Source organism: Mandrillus leucophaeus, unplaced genomic scaffold (assembly GCF_000951045.1).
Source record: "Mandrillus leucophaeus isolate KB7577 unplaced genomic scaffold, Mleu.le_1.0 Scaffold349, whole genome shotgun sequence".
In the NCBI taxonomy this organism is placed as follows: domain Eukaryota; kingdom Metazoa; phylum Chordata; class Mammalia; order Primates; family Cercopithecidae; genus Mandrillus; species Mandrillus leucophaeus.
The window spans coordinates 309059-333114 of NW_012103687.1; the positions used below are offsets into that span (position 1 = coordinate 309059).

At 49.4% G+C, this 24056-nt stretch overlaps 3 protein-coding genes across 7 annotated transcripts in view; 1 reads left to right on the forward strand and 2 right to left on the reverse strand.

Moving 5' to 3' along the window:
- Positions 1 to 22178, reverse strand: part of UPB1 (ureidopropionase, beta) — a 49024-nt gene extending 26846 nt beyond the window's left edge. For both annotated transcript variants that reach the window (XM_011989170.1, XM_011989169.1), the window contains exons 1-6: positions 21726 to 22178; positions 13966 to 14137; positions 12032 to 12119; positions 5060 to 5154; positions 2730 to 2891; positions 830 to 999 (exon numbers count right to left, since the gene is read on the reverse strand). In XM_011989170.1, coding sequence (XP_011844560.1) covers positions 830 to 999; positions 2730 to 2891; positions 5060 to 5154; positions 12032 to 12119; positions 13966 to 14137; positions 21726 to 21835 — 797 coding nt within the window. In that variant the 5' untranslated portion in view covers positions 21836 to 22178. The remainder of the gene's footprint in view (positions 1 to 829; positions 1000 to 2729; positions 2892 to 5059; positions 5155 to 12031; positions 12120 to 13965; positions 14138 to 21725) is intronic.
- BCR (breakpoint cluster region) overlaps positions 1 to 24056 on the reverse strand; it is an 814161-nt gene that overhangs the window by 165566 nt on the left and 624539 nt on the right. The gene's annotated exons all lie outside the window — the stretch shown is intronic.
- LOC105546070 overlaps positions 22413 to 24056 on the forward strand; it is a 72448-nt gene continuing 70804 nt past the window's right edge. For all 4 annotated transcript variants that reach the window (XR_001007040.1, XR_001007041.1, XR_001007042.1 and 1 more), the window contains exon 1: positions 22413 to 22519. The gene's annotated coding sequence lies outside the window, so the exon portion shown is untranslated. The remainder of the gene's footprint in view (positions 22520 to 24056) is intronic.

Consider the following 24056-nt stretch of genomic DNA (forward strand, 5'->3'; position numbering starts at 1 on the left):
TTCACGCCATTCTCCTGCCTCAGCCTCCGGAGTAGCTGGGACTACAGGCGCCCGCCACCTTGCCCGGCTAGTTTTTTGTATTTTTTTTTTAGTAGAGACGGGGTTTCACCATGTTAGCCAGGGTGGTCTCGATCTCCTGACCACGTGATCTGCCCGTCTCGGCCTCCCAAAGTGCTGGGATTACAGGCCTCAGCCACCGCGCCCGGCCGTTTTTTATATTTTTTTGAGACGGAGTCTCGCTCTGTCACCAGGCTGGAGTGCGGTGGTGCCATCTTGGCTCACTGCAACCTCTGCCTCCGAAGTACAAGTGATTCTCCTGCCTCAGCCTCCCGAGTAGCTGGGACTACAGGCGCATACCACCATGCCCGGCTAATTTTTGTATTTTTAGTAGAGACAGGGTTTCACCACGTTGGCTACGCTGGTCTCAAACTCCTGACCTCAAGTGATCCACCTGCCTCGGCCCCCCAAAGTGCTAGGATTATAGGTGTGAGCCACTGAGCCCAGCCCAATGTGGGGCTTTCTGAAGCCCCCTGGTGACTATAGGGAAAGGGGGGAATTATTTTCATCTCACTGTTCGGAATCACAGCAGAGGTTGGTGCTTTACTGTAGATTAACTCTTGCTGCGGGTGGGGGATTGCTCATTGCCATCTTGAGGATTCTTTTCACTGAAAAGCTGGTCATATGTACAACATACAGTCCTGGGGGCTCAGCTCTGTTAACATCCTGGTGGCTGCGCCTGCCTGCTGTCACCTTGGAGCTCCACAGACCAGCCTTGGGCTTCAGCTGGCTGGGCCCCAGGAAGCCCCCCAGACCCCACCAACTGAGTGACCTTAATGCTCCAATGGTGGCCGAGGGGTTGAAGATGATCTCAGCCCCGTTGATGCTGTACATAAGCCAGTTGAGGGGGTGGTGCCGCCCGTAGCAAATGTTCACCGCAATCCTTCCAAACTGCGTCTGGAACACAGGGTGGCCCAGGTTTCCCTCCATGTAGTAGGTTGACTGAAAAGCAAAGGGCCATACGCTGATGCCTCTGACCTTTAAGATTTCCCTTTTCTTAGACTCGGCAGAAAAACTGAAATATCACCAATGGTCCAGAGGTGATTACACTCCTGAGTGTGACTCTAAGTTCCAGAATTTCAATAGTATAAAAACAAAACACACACACAAAAAAAACCCCTGACACCAAATAAGCCAGCCCCGGGGGGAAATCACAGTGGCTTAAGCATTTGCCCAGTCTCCTTTCTGACATGTAAATAAATCCCCACAACGACGTTCCACACTATTTCAAACTCTGGTAAGGTTTCAATCACGGTCCAACTCAAGGCTCAGGTTTGGTCAGTGTTAACACGAGCTGGTCAATGCCCTCAGCAACCGTATGTCATCATATAGAACAGTGGAGCCCCGGGGACCTGAAGCACATCCAAACAACTCTCTGCCTGGTCAGAGGAGAAAGCTGTTTCCTGAGGGGGCATAGCTCACCCAAATGATTAAGGCCAAAGCTTCTAGTAGAACCACACCCTGAAAGCACACCTTCTCCATTCTGCCTAGGGTTAAGGAGGTCCCTGTGGGGCAGGTGGACCAGACCCCATCCTCCCATCCCTGCCTCTCTGTCTGTTCCTAAGGGTACCAGGGCAGGGACACTGTCCTGGACAGCACTGAGGGAAGCTAGAGGGCAAATCAGGGTCCCAAACAGATCTGCTCTGGGAGCCTTCCACCTCCTCCTGATCCTGGCCATCAAAATTGGCCAGGGTCAGGCAGCAACCAGGATGTGTGTACGTGGTGAACACTGGAGCAGATCCTGCTGTGCTGAGACAAGCCCTGTGCTATCTGCAGGGAGCTAAAGATTAATCCCAGGGCAAACAGGTGAGGGGCGCGTCTTTCCACCCCACCTCCAGCTGTTACTGAGAAACGCTGGGTTCTTCTTTCTCCCTGGGAAACCTCCTCTAGCTCTGCAGGCCATTTCTTGTCTGCCTGACCAGCCTGAGAATGGCCAGGATCGCCACAATCATGGAGTGAGAACTGGGGACATCACATCCTGAACAACTGTATAACGGCAAATCAAGTTCAGATTTAGTATCTTAGGCATTAGGCAGAGCTCTTTTCCCTCCTTCAAACGTCCACCTGCTCCCATCTTACCCACCCAGGGGTTGGCATTAACCAACAAAAATGGCTCCCCCAACTTGTGCCCTGATCATGGGCACATGAAACTTGACATAACGCACACTACACAGACGTGCATGTTTGCCCACTGTCACCTGACACACAAACATGGGCCACCTCAGACTCCTCCATGAGTCACAGACAAGGAATGCCACGCTCCAAACCAAACAAGGACAGGGTTGTGGCGTCCTAGGCTCTGAGCCTGAAGGGGGCCATGGGAATCATTTCATGTTTGTGCAATATTTATTTTTGGTTTTAATTTATATACCACTTACTTCAAAGAATTCAGGAGGCCAAATCAGGCTGTATTAAAAAAACATATACCCCATTGTGCTAAAGGTGTTTGGGACTCCTCTGAGAGTCCCACCTGAATCCGGTCTGCCTGTGTGATATAGAGCAATGTCAGGTAACCCTCTGAACACCGCAGCCACACACTGTGCTCCAGTGGAGTGTGCGTGACATGGAGTATGATTCTGCACAGAACTTCCCCACGGAAAGTCCCACAGAGATCTACAACACACAGAGAGGCAAGTGAGCAGGGCTGGTTATCCATCTTATGGGTGGCTCACCTCATTGAAATCACCCACTCTGGGGATGTGGTTTTTCCTGGTCTTTCCCAGGACTGCTCCGGAATTGGAGATCACCACGGCTGTATTCCACAAAACGTCCCCATGCTCGCTGTCTCGTTCCAGGATGGGAGACACCACCACCATGTCATGGTTCTTCGCCAGCTGGAAAAATGATAAATATAGCAGAGTCCCACTTCCAAACCAATTGTTGTAGTTTCTTATTGAAGAAGAATTTAATGATCCTACTAAATCATTAGGCTTGGGTCAGAGCAATCACTTGCATTTGTTGTTTGGAACACTAAATACCCTGATGTCCATGCTTTGCTAAATAAGAATCACATTGTCCTGTGCACAGTTGGTGGTATAGTAAAATGGTGCAGCTGCTCTGGAAAACCATATGGGAGTTCCTCAAAAAATTAAACAAGAATTACCATTTGATCTGGCAATCCTAATCCTGGGTATATATCCAAAAGGATTGAAAGCAGGGTCTCAAAGAGATTTGCAAACGCATATTCATTGCAGCATTATTCACAATAGCAAAGAGGTGGGAGCAACCCAAGTGCCCATCAATGGGTGAATGGATAAACGAAACGTGGCACATCCATACAATGGAGTATCATCAAGCCTTAGATGCCATGGTTCTATGTTACAAATGGATGAACCTTGATGATATTATGCTAAATGAAACAAGCCAGTCCCCAAAAGACAAATACTGTATGATTCCACTTGTGTAAGGTATTTAGAGTAGTCAAATTCACAGAAATGGAAAGTACAATATTAATAGAATGGTGGTTGCCAGGGACTGGGGGAACGGGGAGCTACTGTTTAATGGGATAGAGTCAGATTTGCAAGATGCGAAAGTTCTGGAGATCTGCACAACGTGCATATACTTTACACTACTGAACTGTACACTTAAAAATGGTTAAAATGGTACTATATATACATATATATCACCACTTTAAAAAAGAGTAAAAAGAATAATCAAACTTCTTATCTATACCAAAAAACAAATTTCTTTGGCATCAAATTCCTTTTGTCTCAAGTAAGAACCTCAATCCCTGGTGACCACAGGATGAGCAGCCCAGCGGGTCATTTGTCCTCTACTCTAATTAGCCACCATGATCTCTGGCCTTAACAGGACAGGGGAGAGGCATGCTCCGAAGGCAACACTAGGAGCCACGCTAAGGGCAGCCTCAAGTCCCTGTGGAAGCAGAGTGTCTCTGGCACCAGCTCTCTTTCACCCTCTTCCTCCAGTCCTGGCTCGGGCTTATCATCTGCAAAAGTCCCCTAACCAGTCTCCTTCCTCTTTTTTCCATAGCAAGAAATCAACAACCTGGTGAATGAGAGATTTTTTTTCCTCTACAGCCTAAGAACACCAATGTTGGGAATCACAACTGAGTATTGATAAAGTCACCATGATTATAGTTCTGCCCCCAAAGCCCCTAAGTATATGTATAAAACCTGAAAGAGAATACAAAGAAATGAAGAGTTCTTTTGTTAGAGGTGAAAATAAGGATAAATGACCATTCGTCACCTCATGGGTTTTCTGGTAACAGTTTTATTAAGATATAATTCACACAGCATAAGATTCACTTTAAGATTGTCAAGTACAGCAGTGAGAGGTGGGAAAGAGCAGAACAAGGAGTCACTCTTTTGAAGTGTGCAGTTCAGTAGTATTCAAGATATTCACAGAGTTGTGCAGCCTTCACCACTATCTAATTTTAGAAGATTTTCATCACCCCTAAATGGAAATTTTTTACCCATTAGCAGTCACTCCCTTCCTCCCTCACCCCCAGCCTCTAGCCACCACTAATCTGCTTTCTGTCTCTATGGATTGGCCTATTCTGGACAGTTTATATAAATGGGATCATACAACATATATCATGAGGTTTTAATGAAGACAAATCAAAACCAATCTGTACGCTGATGAGACACAGGCCATGCATCGAAGCTTCTGTGACTCAAGCAAACTGCAGTGCAGTATGCAGAGCTCTGGATGAGGAACTGGCTTCTCTGGTCCCTGAATGCCAGCTCTGCCACTTGCCAGCTGCAGGACTTGCTACAAAAGTCACCTCCGACCACCCTCCCTGGGCTGCAGCTCCCTTGCCTGAAAAAGCTACTAATGGCCCTTCTGGAGCCTTACACTCTCTAATTTTAAGAGTACGCTGAAAAAAAAAAGTGGCAAATAGTCTTATCTAATCTCATCTAGCAAAACAAGCACCAAACAGGTGCATTTTCCATGGTGAAAGGCCAAACCCAGCAGCTGTGGTCATGCTCTGTGACTTGCACATATTTGGCAGCTGCTGCCAGAGGCGCAGTTAATGTCCTACCTTCTGACAGAATCTGGTGGTGGGCCCGTCCTCTGCTGACTCAGCAAATTCTGTCCAAGGCAGCTTCTCTCTTGTACAGAAGGCAAAGGGCATAGCTATAAACAGGAGAAAGGGCAGAACTGTATCCAACATGCACAGCCTCTGAGGGGGGCTCCTCAGCCCAGCAGCAGGTGGTCACTGCACGAGAATATAGTCTCAGGAGTGCCACGGCCTGGCTTCTGGGTCCCGTTCCTGGCTGTGGGCACTAGGCAGCCCTTACCTCTGGGCTTCATGGCAAAACAAGGGGCTGGGCCAAATGTCTTTCCCAAAGTCTTTTTTTTTTTTTTTTAGACGGAGTCTTGCTCTGTTGCCCAGGCTGGAGTGCAGTGGCGTGATCTCGGCTCACTGCAAGCCCCGTCTCCCAGGTTCACGCCATTCTCCTGCCTCAGCCTCCCTAGTAGCTGGGACTACAGGCGCCCGCCACCACACCCGGCTAATTTTTTTGTATTTTTAGTAGAGACGGGGTTTCACCGTGTTCGCCAGGATGGTCTCATTCTCCTGACCTCGTGATCCGCTTGCCTTGGCCTCCCAAAGCGCTGGGATTACAGGCGTGAGCCACCGCGCCCGGCCTCCCAAAGTCTTAAAAACAATTGCAGCAGGGACTTGAACAGATATTTGCACACTCATGTTTATAGGAACATTATTCACAATAGCCAAAAGATGGAAACAACCCAAGTGTCTTATCAACAGATGAATTGATAGGTAAAATGTGGTGTATATACACACAATGGAGTATTATTCAGCCCTCTTAAAAAGGGAAGACATTCTGATACATGCTTACATGGATGAACCTTTAAGAATATGCTAAGATACAAAACAAATATTGTAGGAGTCTACTCATAGGAGGTATTTAGAGTAGTCAAATTCTTTTTTTTTTTTTTTTTTGAGACAGAGTTTTCGCTCTTGTTGCCCAGGCCAGAGTACAATGGCATGATCTTGGCTCACCACAACCTCCCCCTCCCAGGTTCAAGCGATTCTCCTGCCTCAGCCTTCCCAAGTAGCTGGGATTACAGGCATGCGCCACCATGCCCAGCTAATTTTGTATTTTTAGTAGAAACGGGGTTTCTCCACGTTGGTCAGGCTGGTCTTGAACTCCCGACCTCAGGTGATCCGCCCACCTCGGCCTTCCAAAGTGCTGGGATGACAGGCGTGAGCCACCATGCCCGGCCTAGAGTAGTCAAATTCTTAATGACAGAAAGTAGAATAGCTGTCAGAGGTCAGAAGAGGGGATAATAGGGAGTTACTGTTTAATGGGTAGAGGTGTCCAATTGCGAATGATGAGAAAAGTTCTGGAGATCACAGTGATGATGGTTGCACAACAACATGAATGTATTTAATGCCACAGACTGTACACTTAAAAATGGTTAAAATGGTAAATATTGTTATGTATATCTATATGCCACACACACAAAAAGTTTTAAATTGCCAAAGTTCCCAACCAGCAGATCTCCTGCTGTTGGCCAATCTGCAGGGTGGCAGGAGCTCCATTAACTCCTTGGGGAAAGTATCAGAAGGCCACTGGGGATGACACTGGGACCCTCCCTCTTCCTAGTGACAAGGAGGTTTCTTTAGAAATAAGAAAAGCTACTCATTAATGATCCCACAAAAAGTTTGGGAACCACCGAACAGGATGAACATCTGCAAGGATTAATGCTCTTATTCTCATGATCTCTGGCCAGGCCCCACCAGGGGGCTAATTTGGTAGGAAATTTCATTCAACTCATTGGTTTTTGTTTTTTTTTTTTCTCCAAACAGTAGGTACATAGACACAGAGTAACAGTTCAAAGATGCTGGTCATCTCCATGCACTCCAGGTTCAGAGCAGTCTCCTATGCAGGGGAGAGAGGGAAATCCGCTGGCGTGGGCCTTTGGGACCTTCAGCTGTCTGCCCAATGCTGCTCTACAGCCCAGCCACACATGGATATCTGCAGTGCGTGGAGTTACCTTTAGTACCTGCCAGTCTGCTGGTGTGAACGGTGCCTCACTGTGAGTAAATGTCTCCCATATCCCCAGTGAGGCTGAGTCCTTCACCACACATTCACCGGCCAGTCTGGATTCCTTCCCTACATTTTTTTGTTCATACCCTTTGCCTATTTCCTACTGGGCTATTCGTCTTTTTCTTTCTCAATCTGGAGAACTGAATTCCTTGTCTGGACTAATTCAGTATACTCTTTAGATCTCCCACCTCACAATAACCCAAGTCCATTTCTTTTTTTCTTTCCTTTTTTTTGAGATGGAGTCTTGTTCTTGTTGCCAGGCTGGAGTGCAACGGCGCGATCTCAGCTATGGGAAACATTTACTCACAGTAGGCACCGTTCACACCAGCAGACTGGCAGGTACTAAAGGTAACTCCACACGCTGCAGATATCCATGTGTGGCTGGGCTGTAGAGCAGCACTGGGAACACAGCCAAAGGTTCCAAGGGCCCACCCCAGCAGATTCCCCTCTGTGGTTGGTTATATTGGGAGGCTGGAGGAGGTGGGGTCTGATTTGCATAGGGCCCAGGGGATTGGTTTGACCAGGTGTGACATTCAAGTAGCCTGCAAAAAACCTAGCCCTCCCACCTTAGTCCTTTAATATGCAAATGTGAGCTGAGCTGCCATGACGTCCTGAACATGTGTGAGTTATCTGGAGGTGGTCATGACACTTGGCACAGGTGGTGACAAGGAGAAGAGGACAGGAACCGCCATGTTGGCCATGTTGGGTGGACCTAGCTTCTAATTGCTTGCATTTGCATATCAAAGCTTGCTGGCATGGCTCTTTAAGCCGCCTGTTCAGTTAGAAAAGAAATGGTTCAGGGGTTGCTTCTTATTACAGGAAAATTTCCACTGAGAACCTTTACTCCTTTTACTTCTTTCTAGTTGCCTAAAAATTATTTCTTTATAACTCTTGTATTCATAATAGGCAGCTCATCTCCAACACCCCTAAGCAGGTGTCACCCCCTTTATTTCACAGAGAAGGAAGAGAAGCCTCAGCCTCTCAATTCCTTCCAGTCCAAGGAAGCCTGGTCCTAAGAGTACCACAGTAAATATCCCGCCAATGGCACCACCACCACCTTGCCAAGCAGGCGGCAGGCACTGCCAGCAACAGCCCTGGGGGCCTTGGTACCACGCTCAAGGCTCCCCAGGCTCGCCTTCTGTGAAGAGAGATGAATTATTTTAAGGAAGCCGACAGAAAAGCTGTTGAAAACACAAATGCTCCTTAATGACCATTAATTCTCAGCTTTCAGAGCATTAGGAGTGAGTCAATTGCCCCCAGAGAATAAACGGCTTCTTTTCCTGTTTACACAACCACTCTAATGTAAACACACTTTCAAAAGAAGGATGTGGAAGGGGGGTTGGGTGAGGCTGACTGCAAAGTCCCAACTACAGTTCTTCAACTAGAGGGGACAGGATTCCACATGCATTGACCCAACACCTGGCCCTCAGGCACTGCCAGCCTAGAGGGAAGGAGATGAATTAGAACCTGGTGCAGCCACACAACCTGGCAGTACAGAGTGGTCAGCTCTGCCTAGGGGAGTCCCCAGGGCCCCACGAAGGAGGGGTACCTGTGCTAGACTTTGATAAATGAAGGGGAGTTCCAGATCCAAGAAAGGGAAGATGTCAGTTCAACTACCCAGTCAATACTAATGTGTAGTGCCTGTCATGCACCAGGGATTATTCTTGCCACTAAAGATGAAACAGGGGTGGGTGGAGAGTTGGGAAAAACAAACATAGGTACTATCTTCATGGAGCTCATGGTCTAATGAAGAGTGAGAGTACAGAGGTAACAAAAAATAGGAAAACGACATGAACTTCTGGGACACAGACACATGTTCTTTCCTGAAACCCTACCAACATGACAGGAAAGCAATGTTCATGCAAAGGCATATACCCACAAGGACCGGGCGCTGAGGGAGGGGAAACAGGAAGGCAGAGAGATGCAGGCAAATCTCTCAGCAGATCAGAGAAAAGAGTCCGCTAGCAGTAGAGAAGGTCTCCTGCTTATCCAAAGCTCAGGACCCAGGGGGACCAGGTACCTCTGAAGGTGGGGAAGCAGGGAAGGATGATAAACAAGGACTGGCCAAAGGTCTATTTAAGAAGCAGTTAGGGGCCGGGCGCAGTGGCTCACGCCTGTAATCCCAGCACTTTGGGAGGCCAAGGTGGGAGGATTGCTTGGGCCCAGGAATTTGAGACCTGCCTGGGCAACACAGTGAGATCTCATCTTTACAAAAAAAAAAAATTCAAGAAAATTAGCCAGGTGTGGTGGCATGCATCTATGGTCCCAGCTACTCGGGAGGCTGGGGCAGGAGGATTGCTTGATCCTGGGAGGTCGAGGCTGCAGTGAGCTGTGATTGCAGCACTGTACTGCAGCCTCAGTGACAGAGTAAGACCATGTATAAAAAAAAAAAAATAGGAAGAAATACACAACAAAATTAGGGTACTAGTCCAGGGTTCCCATATCCTAATAGTAAGACGGTCTAGAAGGAGAAAAAAGAGGAGAAAATAATGAATGAATGAAATAATGCAAGAAAATTTCCTAGAGCGTCAGAATCCAAGTTTCTAGACTAAAAGAACCCACTAAGTACCAAGAGTGGATTAAAATAGATATGCACAATGGAATATCATTATGAAATTGTAGAGTATTGGTGAAAAACAGAAACTCCTACAGTCTTCCAAAGAAAAACAAATCACAGACAATGGGTCACAAATTAAAATGGCTGTGGATTACGCAACAATGCCCCAAAACTAGAAGACAATGGAACAACGTGTGTTCAAACTTTTGAAGGAAAATGATTTCTAACCTAAAATTTGATGCTCAACCAAACTATCAAGAAAATTGTAAAAGGAACATATTTTCAGATGGGCAAGGCCTCAAAAAGTTTACCTCTGATGTGTTCTTCCTCAGGGAACTACTGGTTCTGAGAGTCCCTAGCTAAATGGGGGCTCCAGTATCAGAGTGGCTAGCAACCCAGCACTAACAGGAAATGAAGGGAGCTGGACGTGGTCTCTATAGTGTGCCTTTCACAGGATACATCTTGTACATGGTGGACAGCCTAATGCCTGTCTGTCCAACCCATGACCAGGGGGTCCCTCATACATGAAACTTGTTTACACTGGTAGATGCTGTGTGGCTCTTGCCTGACCTGTCCCTGCCTGACTACCACTCTGGCACTAGGAGTCCAACTTTGTGTTTCCCCCGGTATCCCAGGGAAAACCCAGCCTGGGGCAGCCCCTGGTTCTTCTCATGGAAGGTGCAAATTCAACACACCATCGCAATAGGAAACAAGTTTGAAGATTTTTACTTACAGATCCTGGGTAAGGAGAGTGCCATGAGTCATAAGGGCAGTCCTCTGTCCCCAGGTCAGATGAGGCAGAAATGAAGAGTCAGAGAGAGTGTGGGCCAACTAGCAGTACACATAATGACTAAGATGTGGTCACCTTAAGTTAATGGCCAAATGCCTGGATGGTCCATTTAAAGGAAGTAGCAGGAAAGTGGGCAGCCGGGTCGGCTGGCGGGAGAAAGGTCTCTTAAGTTCTTACCTCTGGCCACTTGACCTGAGCCATTTGGGTGTGGCGTAGAACTGGGAACTGTGTCCAGGGTGACTGAGCCCTGCCTCTGGTATGACAGAGTTAAACTTGTATTCAACATGGATGCTAAGGCAACATAAATCTGTAAGGATCCACTACACTACTGAAATAAGGGCATAAACCAAGAAAGAGGAAGCTGTGGGAACAGAGAAACACAAGAGCAAAGCAAAGGGATTCCCCAGGGTGATGGTGAGGGGGGATCCCAGGACAACTGTGTGGCCAGCAGAGGGGGCACCTGATTCAGCCCACAGCAGTCACAAGGCTCCGGAGCAGATTCCTTGGAGGAGATGAAACTGATAGACTGTTTGATGTGTCTAAAACACATTAAGGGAGATTTAGGAATTCGTAGAAAGTTTGGGGTTGAATGGTGGCAAGTAGAAAACAAAGCAAACTCTAGGGAAAACAGAAAATAATTCAGGAAAAGAAATAAAAGTTCAGCCTGAGCAATATAGTGAGATCTCCATCTCTACAAAGTGTTTTTTTGGTTTGTTTTTTGTTGGTTTTTTTTTTTTCAATTAGCTGGGCATGATGGTGTACACCTGTGGTCCCAACTACTTGGCAGGCTGAGGTGGGAAGATTGCTTGGGCCTGGGGTCAAGGCTGCAGTGAGCTGTGATTGCACCACTGCACTCCAAGCCTGGGTGACAGAGTAAGACCTTGTCTTAAAAAAAAGAAAAAGGAATCAAAGTTGACAAAACGGTTGGGGGGATAGAAGAACAAGGACACGTGTATGTTGAAGGGCCAGGAGGAGGCAGGAAAGGGCTAACACTGACGTCTTCCATAGGGGGAAGTCAATAGGTGATGCAAAACTAAAAAATTAGGAAGTAGCAACACTAACAAAGGTAAATTCCAAAGGAACTAGCTCAGTGTTGATGCTGGGGATAACAGTTATTTTTTGGTAACAGACCTTGTAGACCCATCTGACTCTAAACCATGAGCATGTATAACTCTGATAAAAATAAAAACCACAAAGGTACATTGTGCAAGAAATGTTTAGATAGGGAGGCTGGCTCTGGGCTGAGATCTGAAGGTAAAGAAGTCCTGGTTAGGAGGGCACAGGAGACCAGCCAGAGGGAATTACAAAAGTCGGGGGTGGGCTGCCAGAGGCCTGGACCAGGTGGTGGTAGAGAAATGGGGAGGAGTGAATGGATTCAGAACGATGTGGGAAAACTGATGGCCTCAGACAACAGCCTGGTGCGTAACAACAGGAAGGCTGGGGTTCCTGGTGATGTGGACAGAAAACCTTTCCATGGATGAGAAAACAAAGGAGATTCTTTAAAAGTCAGGCAGCAGACACACTTGGCAACATGGAGAGAATACACAATTGTTTGAAGGCAGCAGAGAAAGCACCATAAAAAAGACTCACTCCATGCTTCCTGGAAACAGATGATGTTGACTCCACACATTGCAGCCACCTCTATGATAGCCTTTATGCGTCTATGAAGGGCAGAGACCTGAGAATTTAAAAAGGATTAGAATCCATTTAGTTCTATTGGTAAGGCAATTTTTAGGATCTCATCCTAATGCATATGGAATAATCAATGCCCACCTGGGCAGGTATGAGGAGTAGGGTGGGGAGGTTCTATATTTGGTTATCTCCTGATGTCCAAAATCTGCATGAAAAGCTGGAGGTGCAGAGGCTCTGGGGTCACAGACACTTTGACACTGCCTCAGTTTCCTCATCTGGTAATGGGGAGACTGCCACCTGACCTGTGGGGTTGCTGAGAGGCAGGGATGAGGATGGTGCTGCTTCTGGTTCAGGGCCCATGCTCACACCATCTCCCAGGTCAACCATCCCCTTGGCCCGGGACTCTGCTCTCCACTGTCCTGCCTTCAGAGGCAAGTCTTGTCCCGCACTTATCCTACTTGTTCTACTTATCCTGTGTGTATCGTATCATGGAATGCCTCGCCTCTCTGGCTCTTTTAAATCTCTGTGCTTTGGTGTGTGCTGTGCCCTGGGCCAGGAATGTACTTCCCTCCTCCCACCTAATCTTCCTGGAGGTGTTATCTATGTCACGTGTCGCCCCTCTGTGGGCCTCTGCAGACTCTCACAGTTGTGGGCCAAGTGTCAAGCTAACTCGGAATCCACTGGCCTTCGGGAGCCATCGTGTGCCACTGCTTTGTGTGCCACTCTTCCTCTGGTGTCTTGTCACTCCCAGGAGCCCACAGGCTCCTTAGGGATAGGAAGAAAGCAACCTCATCGTCTACTTGTCCTTGGCACAATGCCTGGCTCCCAGGAGACATCAAAAGTGTTTGTTCAAAGACAGACCAAAGGAACCAGGCTGAAAACCCAGAGTGCACAAACTCTTTACAAGGCCTATAGTCTCCTCCTTTGAGAGGCTGTGTACCCCACGGCTTTGTGGGTATTTGCTGACAGCATCAGCCCCACAAATACACATTTGCTTGGCGTTAGCAAAGCTTTTTGCTAACTGTGTGGGTGAAAAAAACATAGCTGGTCCTATGACTTGACAGTCTGGGACGATAGAGGGGACATATCCACAAAAAAAGAATCCAGACACAAAAAGTGAGAGAACTGAGAACCAGACATCTGTGAATCCAACAAAAGCAAAGGAAGGACCAATGTGAATGATGATGCAGAACCAAACCTGGAATCCAAGAGACCTTAGGTTTCTCCAGAATCCCTAAGAATCCTCAAACACCCTGTATCCTGAGGAAACCTGTACAGGGAAATCCCTGAAAGTTTGAGCAGCTGGAGGAATGCTGTGGAGAAGTATATAAAACAAACCACCTGTGCCTGTGACAATATGTTTCTTTAGGGAGATACCAGATGCTGTCACCTTTATTTACTAACTCTGAGGTCATAAGCAAATGCCTATCTATTCCTGTAAGCCTGCAGGTACCACAGCTGACAGACTTCTGGGTATAGCGAGTCCCCGCCCTGAGGATTAAGGCAGAAGAACACACGGACAGACGGTCCTGACTAGTGTGTGCTGGCTGGCTGCCTCCTGGCAGGCAGCTGAGAGGCAGCGTCCCGTGGAGAGCACGAGCAGGCCAAAAGGGCACCCTCCTGGTTGGTAAATGGAGCTTCAGATCAATAGCTGGAGAGAAGTGGAAAGATCAGTGAGGAGGAGGGAGAGACAGAGTAAGAACAAGAAGGCAGAAGAGCCAGAGATGCAGGCTGGAGGGCTGTGGGGAGGCCAGGGCAGGAGCGTCTCAGCTACTGCTCAAGGGATCCAAGCCTGCAGACGTGGAGTATGTGGCCAGCCAGGGTCTGCGGGTGTGCTCCAAAGGGCGAGCCACAACCCCGTTTGTGTATTTATTATGGTCAAAAGTCTGTACCTGTTCTGCCACAGGGGCATCTGCGGGGAGTGGGGTTCTGTTCTGAACCAGCCCCACATGCACGATGCGGGGTCGTCTCAGCTGCTCCTCCGCTGCTTCAAAGGCATATCCCTGCAGTTCAAAGTCTTCTCTGGAGGCAGCTTCGAAAGCTTCCCTGGGCAGATCAAGCTTCCTAGACGGGCAGGAAAGAAAAGGGAAGGTGATTTTGATGCAGTCTGCTCCACTTAAAAGCCCTCTCCCATTTCCTGTAGTTATTTATCAGTCAAAGAGGTGAGTATGTCCTGGCTAGAAGGTGCTCAGTGCCAGGGCCCAAGGGAGCTGGGGAGCAGGGGGGTCCAGCCATGACCGAACACTACACTGAACCTAGACTTTACCTGCAGTTGGCAGGGAGACCTCAGCAGAGAGGCAGCACAGTTAGGCCTGGCAACGGGGAAGCCAGTCAAGAGGTTGGTGTTTTAGACTTGCTGAAATCAGGGTAGGAATTAAAGGCCTCGCAGTCAACACAGAAAGGAGGGAATAGATTCTCAAAAGTGTTTCTGAAACAAAATCAGGACTATGCTGAGCCTAGAGTGTGAGGCAGGCTGTGGGAGCAGAGAAGGGCTTGGAAAATGAGGCTCAGGAGACAGGCTGGTTGGAGAGGCCATGACCTGGGACCATATGGATGACCTTGTGGTGAACAAAGACCCTGGCTACTCTGTCCTGCTGCTTCTGCTGGGGGAGGCCAGTTCCACACCTGGTGTTGGGTGGGCCTGGTGGGGCCCAGGTGTTCAGATGGAAGCCTTAAATGCTCATCCACATTTGTAGTTTATTAACAAAGGCTAGAGAATTAGTTATAAAACACTTCACTGAAGTGACCATTGGCCGAACAGCAAATAACCCCTGATGCCTGTTGCACACCCAGAGGGGAAACCCATACAGGCATGGGATGGGACACGGCCCCTGACCAGGAAGGGCTTACCATCTAAGGGCAAGATGATTATGAAATACCCAGAAAACACATCAAAAAATAACCTGACAGCCATTATCTAATAATAATATTTCTCTCCTACTTTAAATCACTTTCTTAGAGACGTTTCTTTCAAAATCACAGCCCTGTCAGCCCAAGCCCCCTGTCGCCGCCCCCTGCCAGGCACTTTCCATGTGATGGCCCTGACAGCTCTGAGTTCGGTTCCGCCCCTGACAATCAGCCTGCTTTTCAAGTAGTCAAGGTTCCCTTCACTCCAGCAGGTTAGAAATAGCAGCAGTGCCCACACCGTGCCTCTCCTTGCTGTGATTGCCTTAGACAGCCCTCCCATCCTCCAGCGGAAGGGCGCTCCTGCAGGCCTCAGCCTCAGGGCAAATCCCCTCTGGTGGACATAATCACGCAACTTTCCAGGATGTGTGTGTGGGTAGATACCGGGAGAAAAAGGAGCAAGGTTTATGTGTCTATTTCCTCGAAGGCCTGTGGGCCTGGGAGCCAGACAGCCTTTGAGAGTGTCCTGGTGAACCCTGCCTGGCCTCTCAGCCTGTGGTCTCATAGCAGGAAGATGTCAGGTGAAGAGCTCATCTTGGGTGTGGAAACATGGCTATAACCATCACCTGGCTGAAGTCTCTCTCCCCATCTTCCCACCATGCATAACCTCCATTACCTACCCTTCTTCCCCCAAGTGGTGACTCCGCCTGGCCAGCCCTGAGGCTGCCCACCTCCTCATCCCCAGCTCCCTGCGAGCTCATTCTAAGCCAAGGCGATACAGGAGAGGCCGCTCCACCCTCCAGGACAGCCACCTTTGGGGCTCTACCTCTTCCCAGCCACTCCCGTCTACTATCTGGGCACCACCTGTAAGGCCTCTCTGCCCTTCCATTATCCAAGACAGTCCATCACCACATCCTACACAGCTTCATCTTGGAGAACCTAATCAACTCTCAAGCCATACCTTGTGCAGACGCAGTCAATGATGTGCTGTGTCCACCGAAAGGCCTGGTACGGGAGATGCAGTGGACCACTGAGAGGGACTGAATACTTATGTCTGCCCCAAAGCCATATGTTGAAATCCTAATCTCCAATGTGATAGGGCTCTTTGGGAGGTGATTAGGTCATGAGGGTAGAGTCCTCATGAATGGGATTAGTGGTCTTTTAAAAGACCCCCTAAGAGGGGGTGCTTGCTTCATGTACCATGTAAGCACACAGTGAGAAGGCACCATCTACGAACCAGGAAGTGGGTCCTCACCAGACACCAGATCTGCTGTGGCACCTTGATCTTGGATTTCATAGCATCTACAACCGTGAGGAATAAATTTACGTGGTTTAAGACGGGGAGAGAGACCGCAGCCAGGTGTTGGTTACAGCAGGTTTGCACACTCAGACAAGAGCTCTCCCACCTGACATCTTCCTGATGTGAGACCACAGGCTGAGGACAGGGCTCACTAGGACATTCCCAAAAGGCCGTCCAGCTACCAGGCCCACAGGCCTTTGGGGAAACAGACACACAGACCCTTCTCCTTTTTCTCCCTGTGATTGCCCACAAGTACTGGGAAGTCTGTGGTATTTTGTTATAGCAGCTCAAAAGTACTAAAACAAGCATCAATCAATCAGCCACTGCCCAGGAGGAGGACAAGACCAGCAAATGAGCCACAACCTCACAGATGGCCTCATGCTGCCACTGCCCGCCCTGGTCCCTATAGTTGGCTTTCAGACCCTCTATCCCTTACCCTGCTACTGAGGCCTCCTTGCATCAGTGCTTTCCTTCAAACTTGAAGGAGTAAAGCCCATCACTTCCCATCCTAGCCCCACCATGCCCTTCAGGGCCCCCACCTCTCCCACCCAGGGTCAGGCAGATCTCGCCAGAGGACACCAAGTTCCTGCCTCCGCAGCAACCTCTCACTTCTGGAACTTCATCTTTCTACCTCTGATGGCTCTTTACCATCAGTGCTTTAAATAATTAAACTGGAGCTCTTTTACAAAAGAAACGTGCTCATGGTGGGGGTGAATCAAATAGTGGGAAAGGGTATAAAATGAAAAATAAATTCCCCTTTCTATCCCACCCCTAGTCCCAAAACTCAGAGGCAACCCTTCTTAACAATATTTTATGTCTCTTTCCTATTTTCCTATGTGCATGCATTACAAATACAATGGCATCATTCCATATTTTCTGTTCTTCAACTTGCCTTTTTCACTTAATACACATAGCTTGGACGTCTTTCCCCACTAGTACCTATAGACCTCCACATCCATCACTGAAGCTGTTAAAAAGTCTCTCCCACTGAACAACAGAAGGGGACTGGGGAGGGAGAGGAGAAGAGGAAGAAAGAGAAAGAGGCACAGTGCTCCACACATGTCCACGTTTACTCACTTGCTCTCTCTCCCTGCTGCCTAGGGAGCTTCCACACATGCTTCCCCGTCAGCTCAGGTCTCACCTCCTGGCCCCATCTCAGGAACTGCCACCAGCCTTATCATGGCTAAATCCAGCAGACTTCCTGCTGTCCTCACCTGCTAGACATTTCTGAGCCATCTGATGCTTCTTTCCCTGTCTTGCCCCACAGTCCTCACCTCCAGAATCTCCCACAAAGTATCTTTCTCTGACCCCTTGAATATCCGGGTTTTCCAGCATTCGCTCCAGTGCCCTCTTTTGTATCTGCTCCTCCTCCACCTGGAATGACCATCTCTAGGGCAGCTCAACAAGCCCAGCCTCTCCCACCTGAGGCCCATCTCCACATAGCGAATAGCCCCTGGGTTATTTCCACCTGCAGACCCTGAAGCTACCGTAGCAGGTTGAGCTGTGTCTCCATCCTGACACCTGGAACCTGTCATTGTGATTTTATTTGGAAAAAGGGTCTTCCCAGATGTAATTAAGATCAAGATCTCAAGATCATCCTGGATTATTCAAGTAAGCTCCAAATTCAAAGACGTGTGTGTGTTTGAGACAGGGCCTTGACCTGACTCCCAGGCTGGAGTGCAGAGGAGAGATCTTGGCTCACCACAGCCTCAACCTCCCAGACTCAAGCGATCCTCCCGCCTCAGCCTGCCGTGTAGCTAGGACTACATTATAGTGCATGCTACCATGCCTATGTTTTTCTTAACATTTTATAGAAATGGGGTCTCACTATGTTGCTCAGGCTGGTCTCAAACTCCTGAGTTCAAGCAATCCTCCAGCCCTGGCCTCCCAAAGTGCTGAGATTACAGGTGTGAGCCACTGCACCTTCCTCAAAGACAAGAGACACCACAGGAGAGATACAGGGACAACAGGAGAAGGCCAAGAGAGAGGCAGAGACTGGCTGTCACAACCTAAGGAAAGCCAGGAGCCACCTGAGGCTAGAAAAGACAAGGGAGGATTCTCCCCTAGGATCTTTGGAGGGAACACGGCCCTGCTGACACCTTGGTCTTATACTTGTGGTCTTCAGAACTGTGAGAATGAGTTTCTGTTGTTTCAAGCCACCCAGTTTGTGATAATTTGTTACAGCAGCCCTATGAAGTAAACAACACTCAAATGCAACCTGTCCAAAGATGCTCCTCATCACATGAGTCAACTGGCCATCTGAGAGTCCAAGCCAGAAGCCGGCAAGATCCTCACTGCCACAGCTGTTATCCTCATTGGCTCACTGTCCACTGACCTCCCTGAAACCTCTGGAAGCCTTCTGTCTCTCCACTCCCAGGTACTCTGTTCACATCAGGCCTCTCGTCTTCCACCTACTTTTTTCCAGGCTAGTCTTTTTTCCTTTCCTTAAATTTCAGCTTATCCAGTCGTTATTCCAGGTCATTCTTCGCTCAGCTACCAGGTCAAACTCTTCAAAGGCTCTGCCATTATCGGGACACAGTTCTGCTGCCTCAGAGACCCTAAGAGCTACCTGCCACTCCTGCCTCCTCTCTCAGGTCTTCCTCAGGAGAGCACTCAATGACTAACCCTCTCACAAACACAGTCTCCAAATGGGCATGTCCCCTGGTATCTGGGGACATGTACCCTTCCTGTCTCCCCTAGGATGTAGCTCAGGCATGATGCTCCTGGGAAGCCTTCCTAATGTCCCTCCAACCCCAAACACACAAACTCTCTCAAGCTCTTCCTGCCTCCTCCTCACAGTGTAAGGCAACCATCAAAAGATAGAAAGCCCTGAAGGGCAGGAACCATGACTTATCCTGGTATCCCCAGTGCCAGTGGCCAGGACTAAGTGCTCAATGAATGCTTGTTGACTGAATGACTGCTTCTTGGTTCTGGTTGTCTTAAAATGGAAAGTCGATGTTCTCTGGGGATTTCATCTGCCACAGGCAAAGGGCCATTTGGCTAATTCACTGAGCAAACATTTACTAAGCATTGTAAGTGGGCGAAGAGGTGGTCTTGTGTGGAGCACACTGGGAGTCAGATCCGAGGGGCTAAGGGCTTCAGGTCCACTGGACCTTCACAGAGGTAGCTATGTCCAAATCAGACTTACAGGAGTTTACAGGAATTTCAGTGGGATTAGAGTTTTTAAATGAGCAGTAATTTTTTTATCTTCAGTTCGAAATGTCATTCATCGCCAAATCCCACACATTAGCAAGGACAGAGTAAGTACAAAGGTTTACACCTTAGGGATAAAAGCTGAAAGGGCTAAATGCTGAGTAGAACAGAGCAAGAAAAGGGGGTAGGAAAAGGAGCCACTTAGTTATTGTGAGCCCCAGGATGAAGCCTGGCAGTGATTGGTCAAGAGAGACAGCTGTCTCCCATTTCACCAGCTATTATCATCACATAATTATCACACTCCCGCTCTGGAGTGACCCAAATGCTTAGATAAAATCCCTCTTGCATGGGCTGACCTCAGTCCTTCTAAAGAATGTCCCCCAGCCAATCACCTTTATGGGAAACTGACTTATCTTTTCCTAAGACTCTTCTCCTTTACTTCTCCCTGGCACCCACATGCTGTCTTTTTTACCAGGAAGATATGCCCATCCCACTCTTAGAATAAAGTAATTCCCATCCCTAGAAGCATAAGACACCCCTTGCTTTATTTAAGACATTTTCCTTAGGAGTCTCAAATCTAAGACACTTCTCAAGGACTAGTCTTTACAGATGCAGTGGAAATAGGAGCATGAGTGCATTCACTGGGAAGGGCCTTAAAGGTCACCCAGCCCTTTGGATATGAAAAGCCCTTTCTGACAAAGTTCTCTACTACCTCACTCCCAAAAAGCAGCTGTTCTAACTTCATCATCCATTAGCTGTGAAAACACCCTTGGATCTGAGGTCTAGCCTCCCTGCAGTAACTCCATAGCAGCTGTGGCTGGGAACCACTGATCCAATCAACACCTTCAGTTACCGGTAAACTGCTCTGGTTCCTGCCGCAGGGTCACTGCCACAAGGTCATGGAGCCCGCAGACTGGCTGGACTCGGGGAGAGAGGGAGCCCACAAATGAGCAACGAAGTGGAAGGAGAGTTAGTCAGGGGCTGCATGCAGTCAGAGTTTGGATTTCATCCTAAGAGCCCAGGAAATTCCTTACAGAGTTTTATGCACAAAGGAACAACAGGATATGATTTTTTTTGTTGTTTTTTTGAGACGGAGTCTTGCCCTGTCGCCCAGGCTGAAGTGCGGAGGCGCGATCTGAGCTCACTGCAACCTCCGCCTCCTGGGTTCAAGCAATTCTCCTGCCTCAGTCTCCCGAATAGCTGGGACTACAGGTGTGTGCCACCACGCCCAGCTAATTTTTGTGTTTTTAGTAGAGATGGGATTTCACCATATTGGCCAGGCTGATCTCGAACTCTGGACTTTGTGATCCACCCGCCTCTGCCTCCCAAAGTACTGGGATTATAGGCATGAGCCACCGCGCCAGGTCAACAGGATATGATTTACATATTAAAGGGATCCTCTGGTTGCTGCAGTTAAGAAATGCACTGAAGAGAAACAAGAGTGGAAGGGGAAGTATCTTTTTCTTTTTTTCTTCTTTTTTCTTTTTTGAGACAGAGTCTCACTCTGTCACCCAAGCTGGAGTGCAGTGGCAGTGATCTCTGCTCACCGCAAGCTCTGCCTCCCGGGTTCAAGCCATTCTCCTGCCTCAGCCTCCCAGGTAGCTGGGACTACAGGCGCCCACCACCACGCCCGGCTAATATTTTTTATGTTTAGTAGAGACGGGGTTTCACCGTGTTAGCCAGGATGGTCTCAATCTCCTGACCTCGTGATCCGCCCGCCTCGGCCTCCCAAAGTGCTGGGATTACAGGCGTGAGCCACTGAGCCCGGCCGGGAAGTGTCTTTTTCAGCTTTGTGGACACAGTGTCCAGCAGTACACAGCCCTCAAAGTCCTGGTGATGCACACAGCTTGCAGGGAGTGGAAAAACTAGCGCCCATAGCTTGCCAGTGGGAAAGGTTCCCTCGCCAACTAAATGCAGCCAGCCTCTATTTCCAAGAGTCAGCCAGAGGTCGGGTCACAGCAGGAAGGATGGTCTGGGGCCGGACAATCAGTACACCTGCTGGGTGCTCTGGTTGGAGACAGTGATCCAGCCAGACACCCAGAAGACAAGCCCGGCTCCATGGAGGAGGGTTGGGATGGCCACAGAGAAAGCCCTGGAGAGTAAAATCCCGTCCTTTTCCTTCCAGTTCCGGGCAACGTGGGGGAGAAGAGATTTGTAAAGGTCACGCCAGGATTCTGCAACCCCCAAGGACCCTAGGGTTGTCCCATCAAGACCTACTATGGTCTCTACCCGCCAACTCAGGACTTCTCACTACCTCCCCTGAGCCCTTCAGACTCTGAGGCCCTCCCTGCCTGCTCCCCGAGACCCACACTCTGTGGCCCCAAGATCCCATAAGTTAGCCTCTGGGCTGCGGACCTGAGTTCCTTGCCATAGAGAACGCGCTTCACCTCCTGCAAGTCGGGGAGCGGTAGGTGCTTCTCCAAGCATTCCTCCAGCGACTTCCACTCAGCGCCCGCCATGGCCATGGTCCGCCAGGGCTTGTGTCCCCGCACGAACTGCCTGCCCTTTGCCCGCAGTGGGAGGAGCTGCCCAAGCCTGCTCAGGCGCTCTCGCCTTTATCTCTTACTCTCGCTCAGGGACAGCTCACGTGGGGACACACCCCTTCCTCGCGCAGCCAATCTGCCCTCCAGGGCTTCGCGAGTGGGACCGCCCCTGGCCTTTAGCGCTTATTCGGCACGTGCCAAGACACGTTCCTCTTGCCGCTTCCACAGCACACCGCCAATCAGCGCTCCAGGGCCTCGCGTGGGTAGGGGGAGGAGGGGAATTGCCCTTTGCCCCTTGCCCTCTGCCCCTTGCCCTTCGCCTCTCCTTTGGCACGCGATGAGACACGCCCCTCCACAGGCGGGACTGCGCGGAGCCCTAGCTCCTCGGCTTCAAGTCGGGTCTCAGGGTGTCCCCTCCCGCCTCCCTCAGGGGCCCTCGCACGGGTGCCTCCAGGTTCCACCCCTCACCTGCCCCTTGGTGTCGGGGCCGGACCCTGGAGAGGTCTTGAAGGAAGCCTGGGCGCGGCCTCGGGGGGCTGCGGCGCGGGTCTGAGGTAAATGGTTCCAGCAGCAACCACCGGGCAGGTCCCCTCCGGACCGCGACCTCCAGTCCGAAGCACAGGGCAGCCGGCCGGGCCAGCCTCCCGCACAGGACGACGGAGGAAGGTAGGGGAGAGTTTCAGTGTCCCATGGGGACGCGGCGGCTGTACTTCTGTCCGCTCCGAAGCCTTTATGTCTGGGGAGTTTTAACCCCCTAGGGGCCAGGCTCGGAGTCCAGGTCACTACCTGGGCTGCGCGTTCCCACCCCCGGTTTTGGGGCCGCGTTGGAACCGAAGGTCAGCTGCTCGCCTGCCCTTACATGCACCTCCGTGGAGCTAATACTGTAAAATGCGGGGTCCCCGGGCAAGGGCGCGCCCCCTGCACCCTAGGACCCCCTTTCAGCCCTGCCCTCTGCCGTGTGTGTGCGCGCGCAAATATGGGCACTTTCCTGGGGTAGGGTGCGCTTTAGACTGTCGCTGAGATGGTAGGAGTGAGAGCCCCGTTTGCTGTTACCAAAGAAGCGTCCTCTTTGGGGTCCTGTTGAGAATCAGGGCAGTAAGGCCCGCTTATCTCGGTGGGCAGCCAGGTGAAGGAACCAGTCTGTAGAAATCCTATTTAGCCACTTGTAAACCTTGTGACCCCCAGGAAAGTTATTTAGTCACTGGAGGCTTCTGTTGCTTTATCTGTAAAATAGGAATGCAAAGATGACGCTGCGGGGTTGTTTAAAAGTCAGAAAAGGCCAGCACGGTGGCTCATGCCTGTAATCCCAACACTTTAGGAGGCCAAGAAAGGAGTATTGTTTGAGGCCAGGAACTCCACACCAGCCTGGGTAACACAGCAAGACCCTGTATCTACAAAATAATTTTTTAAAAATTAGCCTATCATGGTGGTGTGCACCTGTTTCTTGGGAGGCTGAGGTGAGAGGATCACTTGAGCCCAGCACTTCAAGGCTCCCTAGCTGTGATCTTACCACTGCACTTCAGCCTGGGCAATAGAGACCCAATCTCAAAGAAAAGAGGCAAGTAAGATGAGCACAAGGGAGCTAATTTATATCTAGAAGCAGCTACTAACATTAAAAATAAGTGCTGTAAGGCCGGGTGCAGTGGCTCACGCCTGTAATCCCAGCACTTTGGGAAGCTGAGGTGAGTGGATCATGAGGTCAGGAGTTCAAGATCAGCCTGGCCAAGATGGTGACACCCCGTCTCTACTAACAATACAAAATAAATAAATAAATAAATAAATAAATAAATAAATAATTAGCTGGGTGCAGTGGCAGGCACCTGTAATCCCAGCTACTCGGGAGACTGAGGCAGGAGAGTCACTTGAACACAGAGGGCAGAGGTTGCAGTGAGCCAAGATCATGCCTGTGCTCCAGCCTGGGTGACAGAGTGAGGCTCCGTCTCAAAAAACAAGCAAACAAACAAACAAAAAAGGTGCTGTAGGGCCACATACTATACTTCAGGTATTTTGTTTAGGCTACTAATTCGCAAGTTTTGTTCCTTGTTTTGATAAATGTTAACTGACAGTTTCTAGTGTCTGATGGAGCTGCCTTTTCAAGAATGCAAACTCTGAGGACTTTCTATGTGTAAGGCACTGCCAAGAGAGCCATATAAAGACAGATAAGACCTAGTACTTTTTCTCTGTGATTTAAAGTAAAGATGGC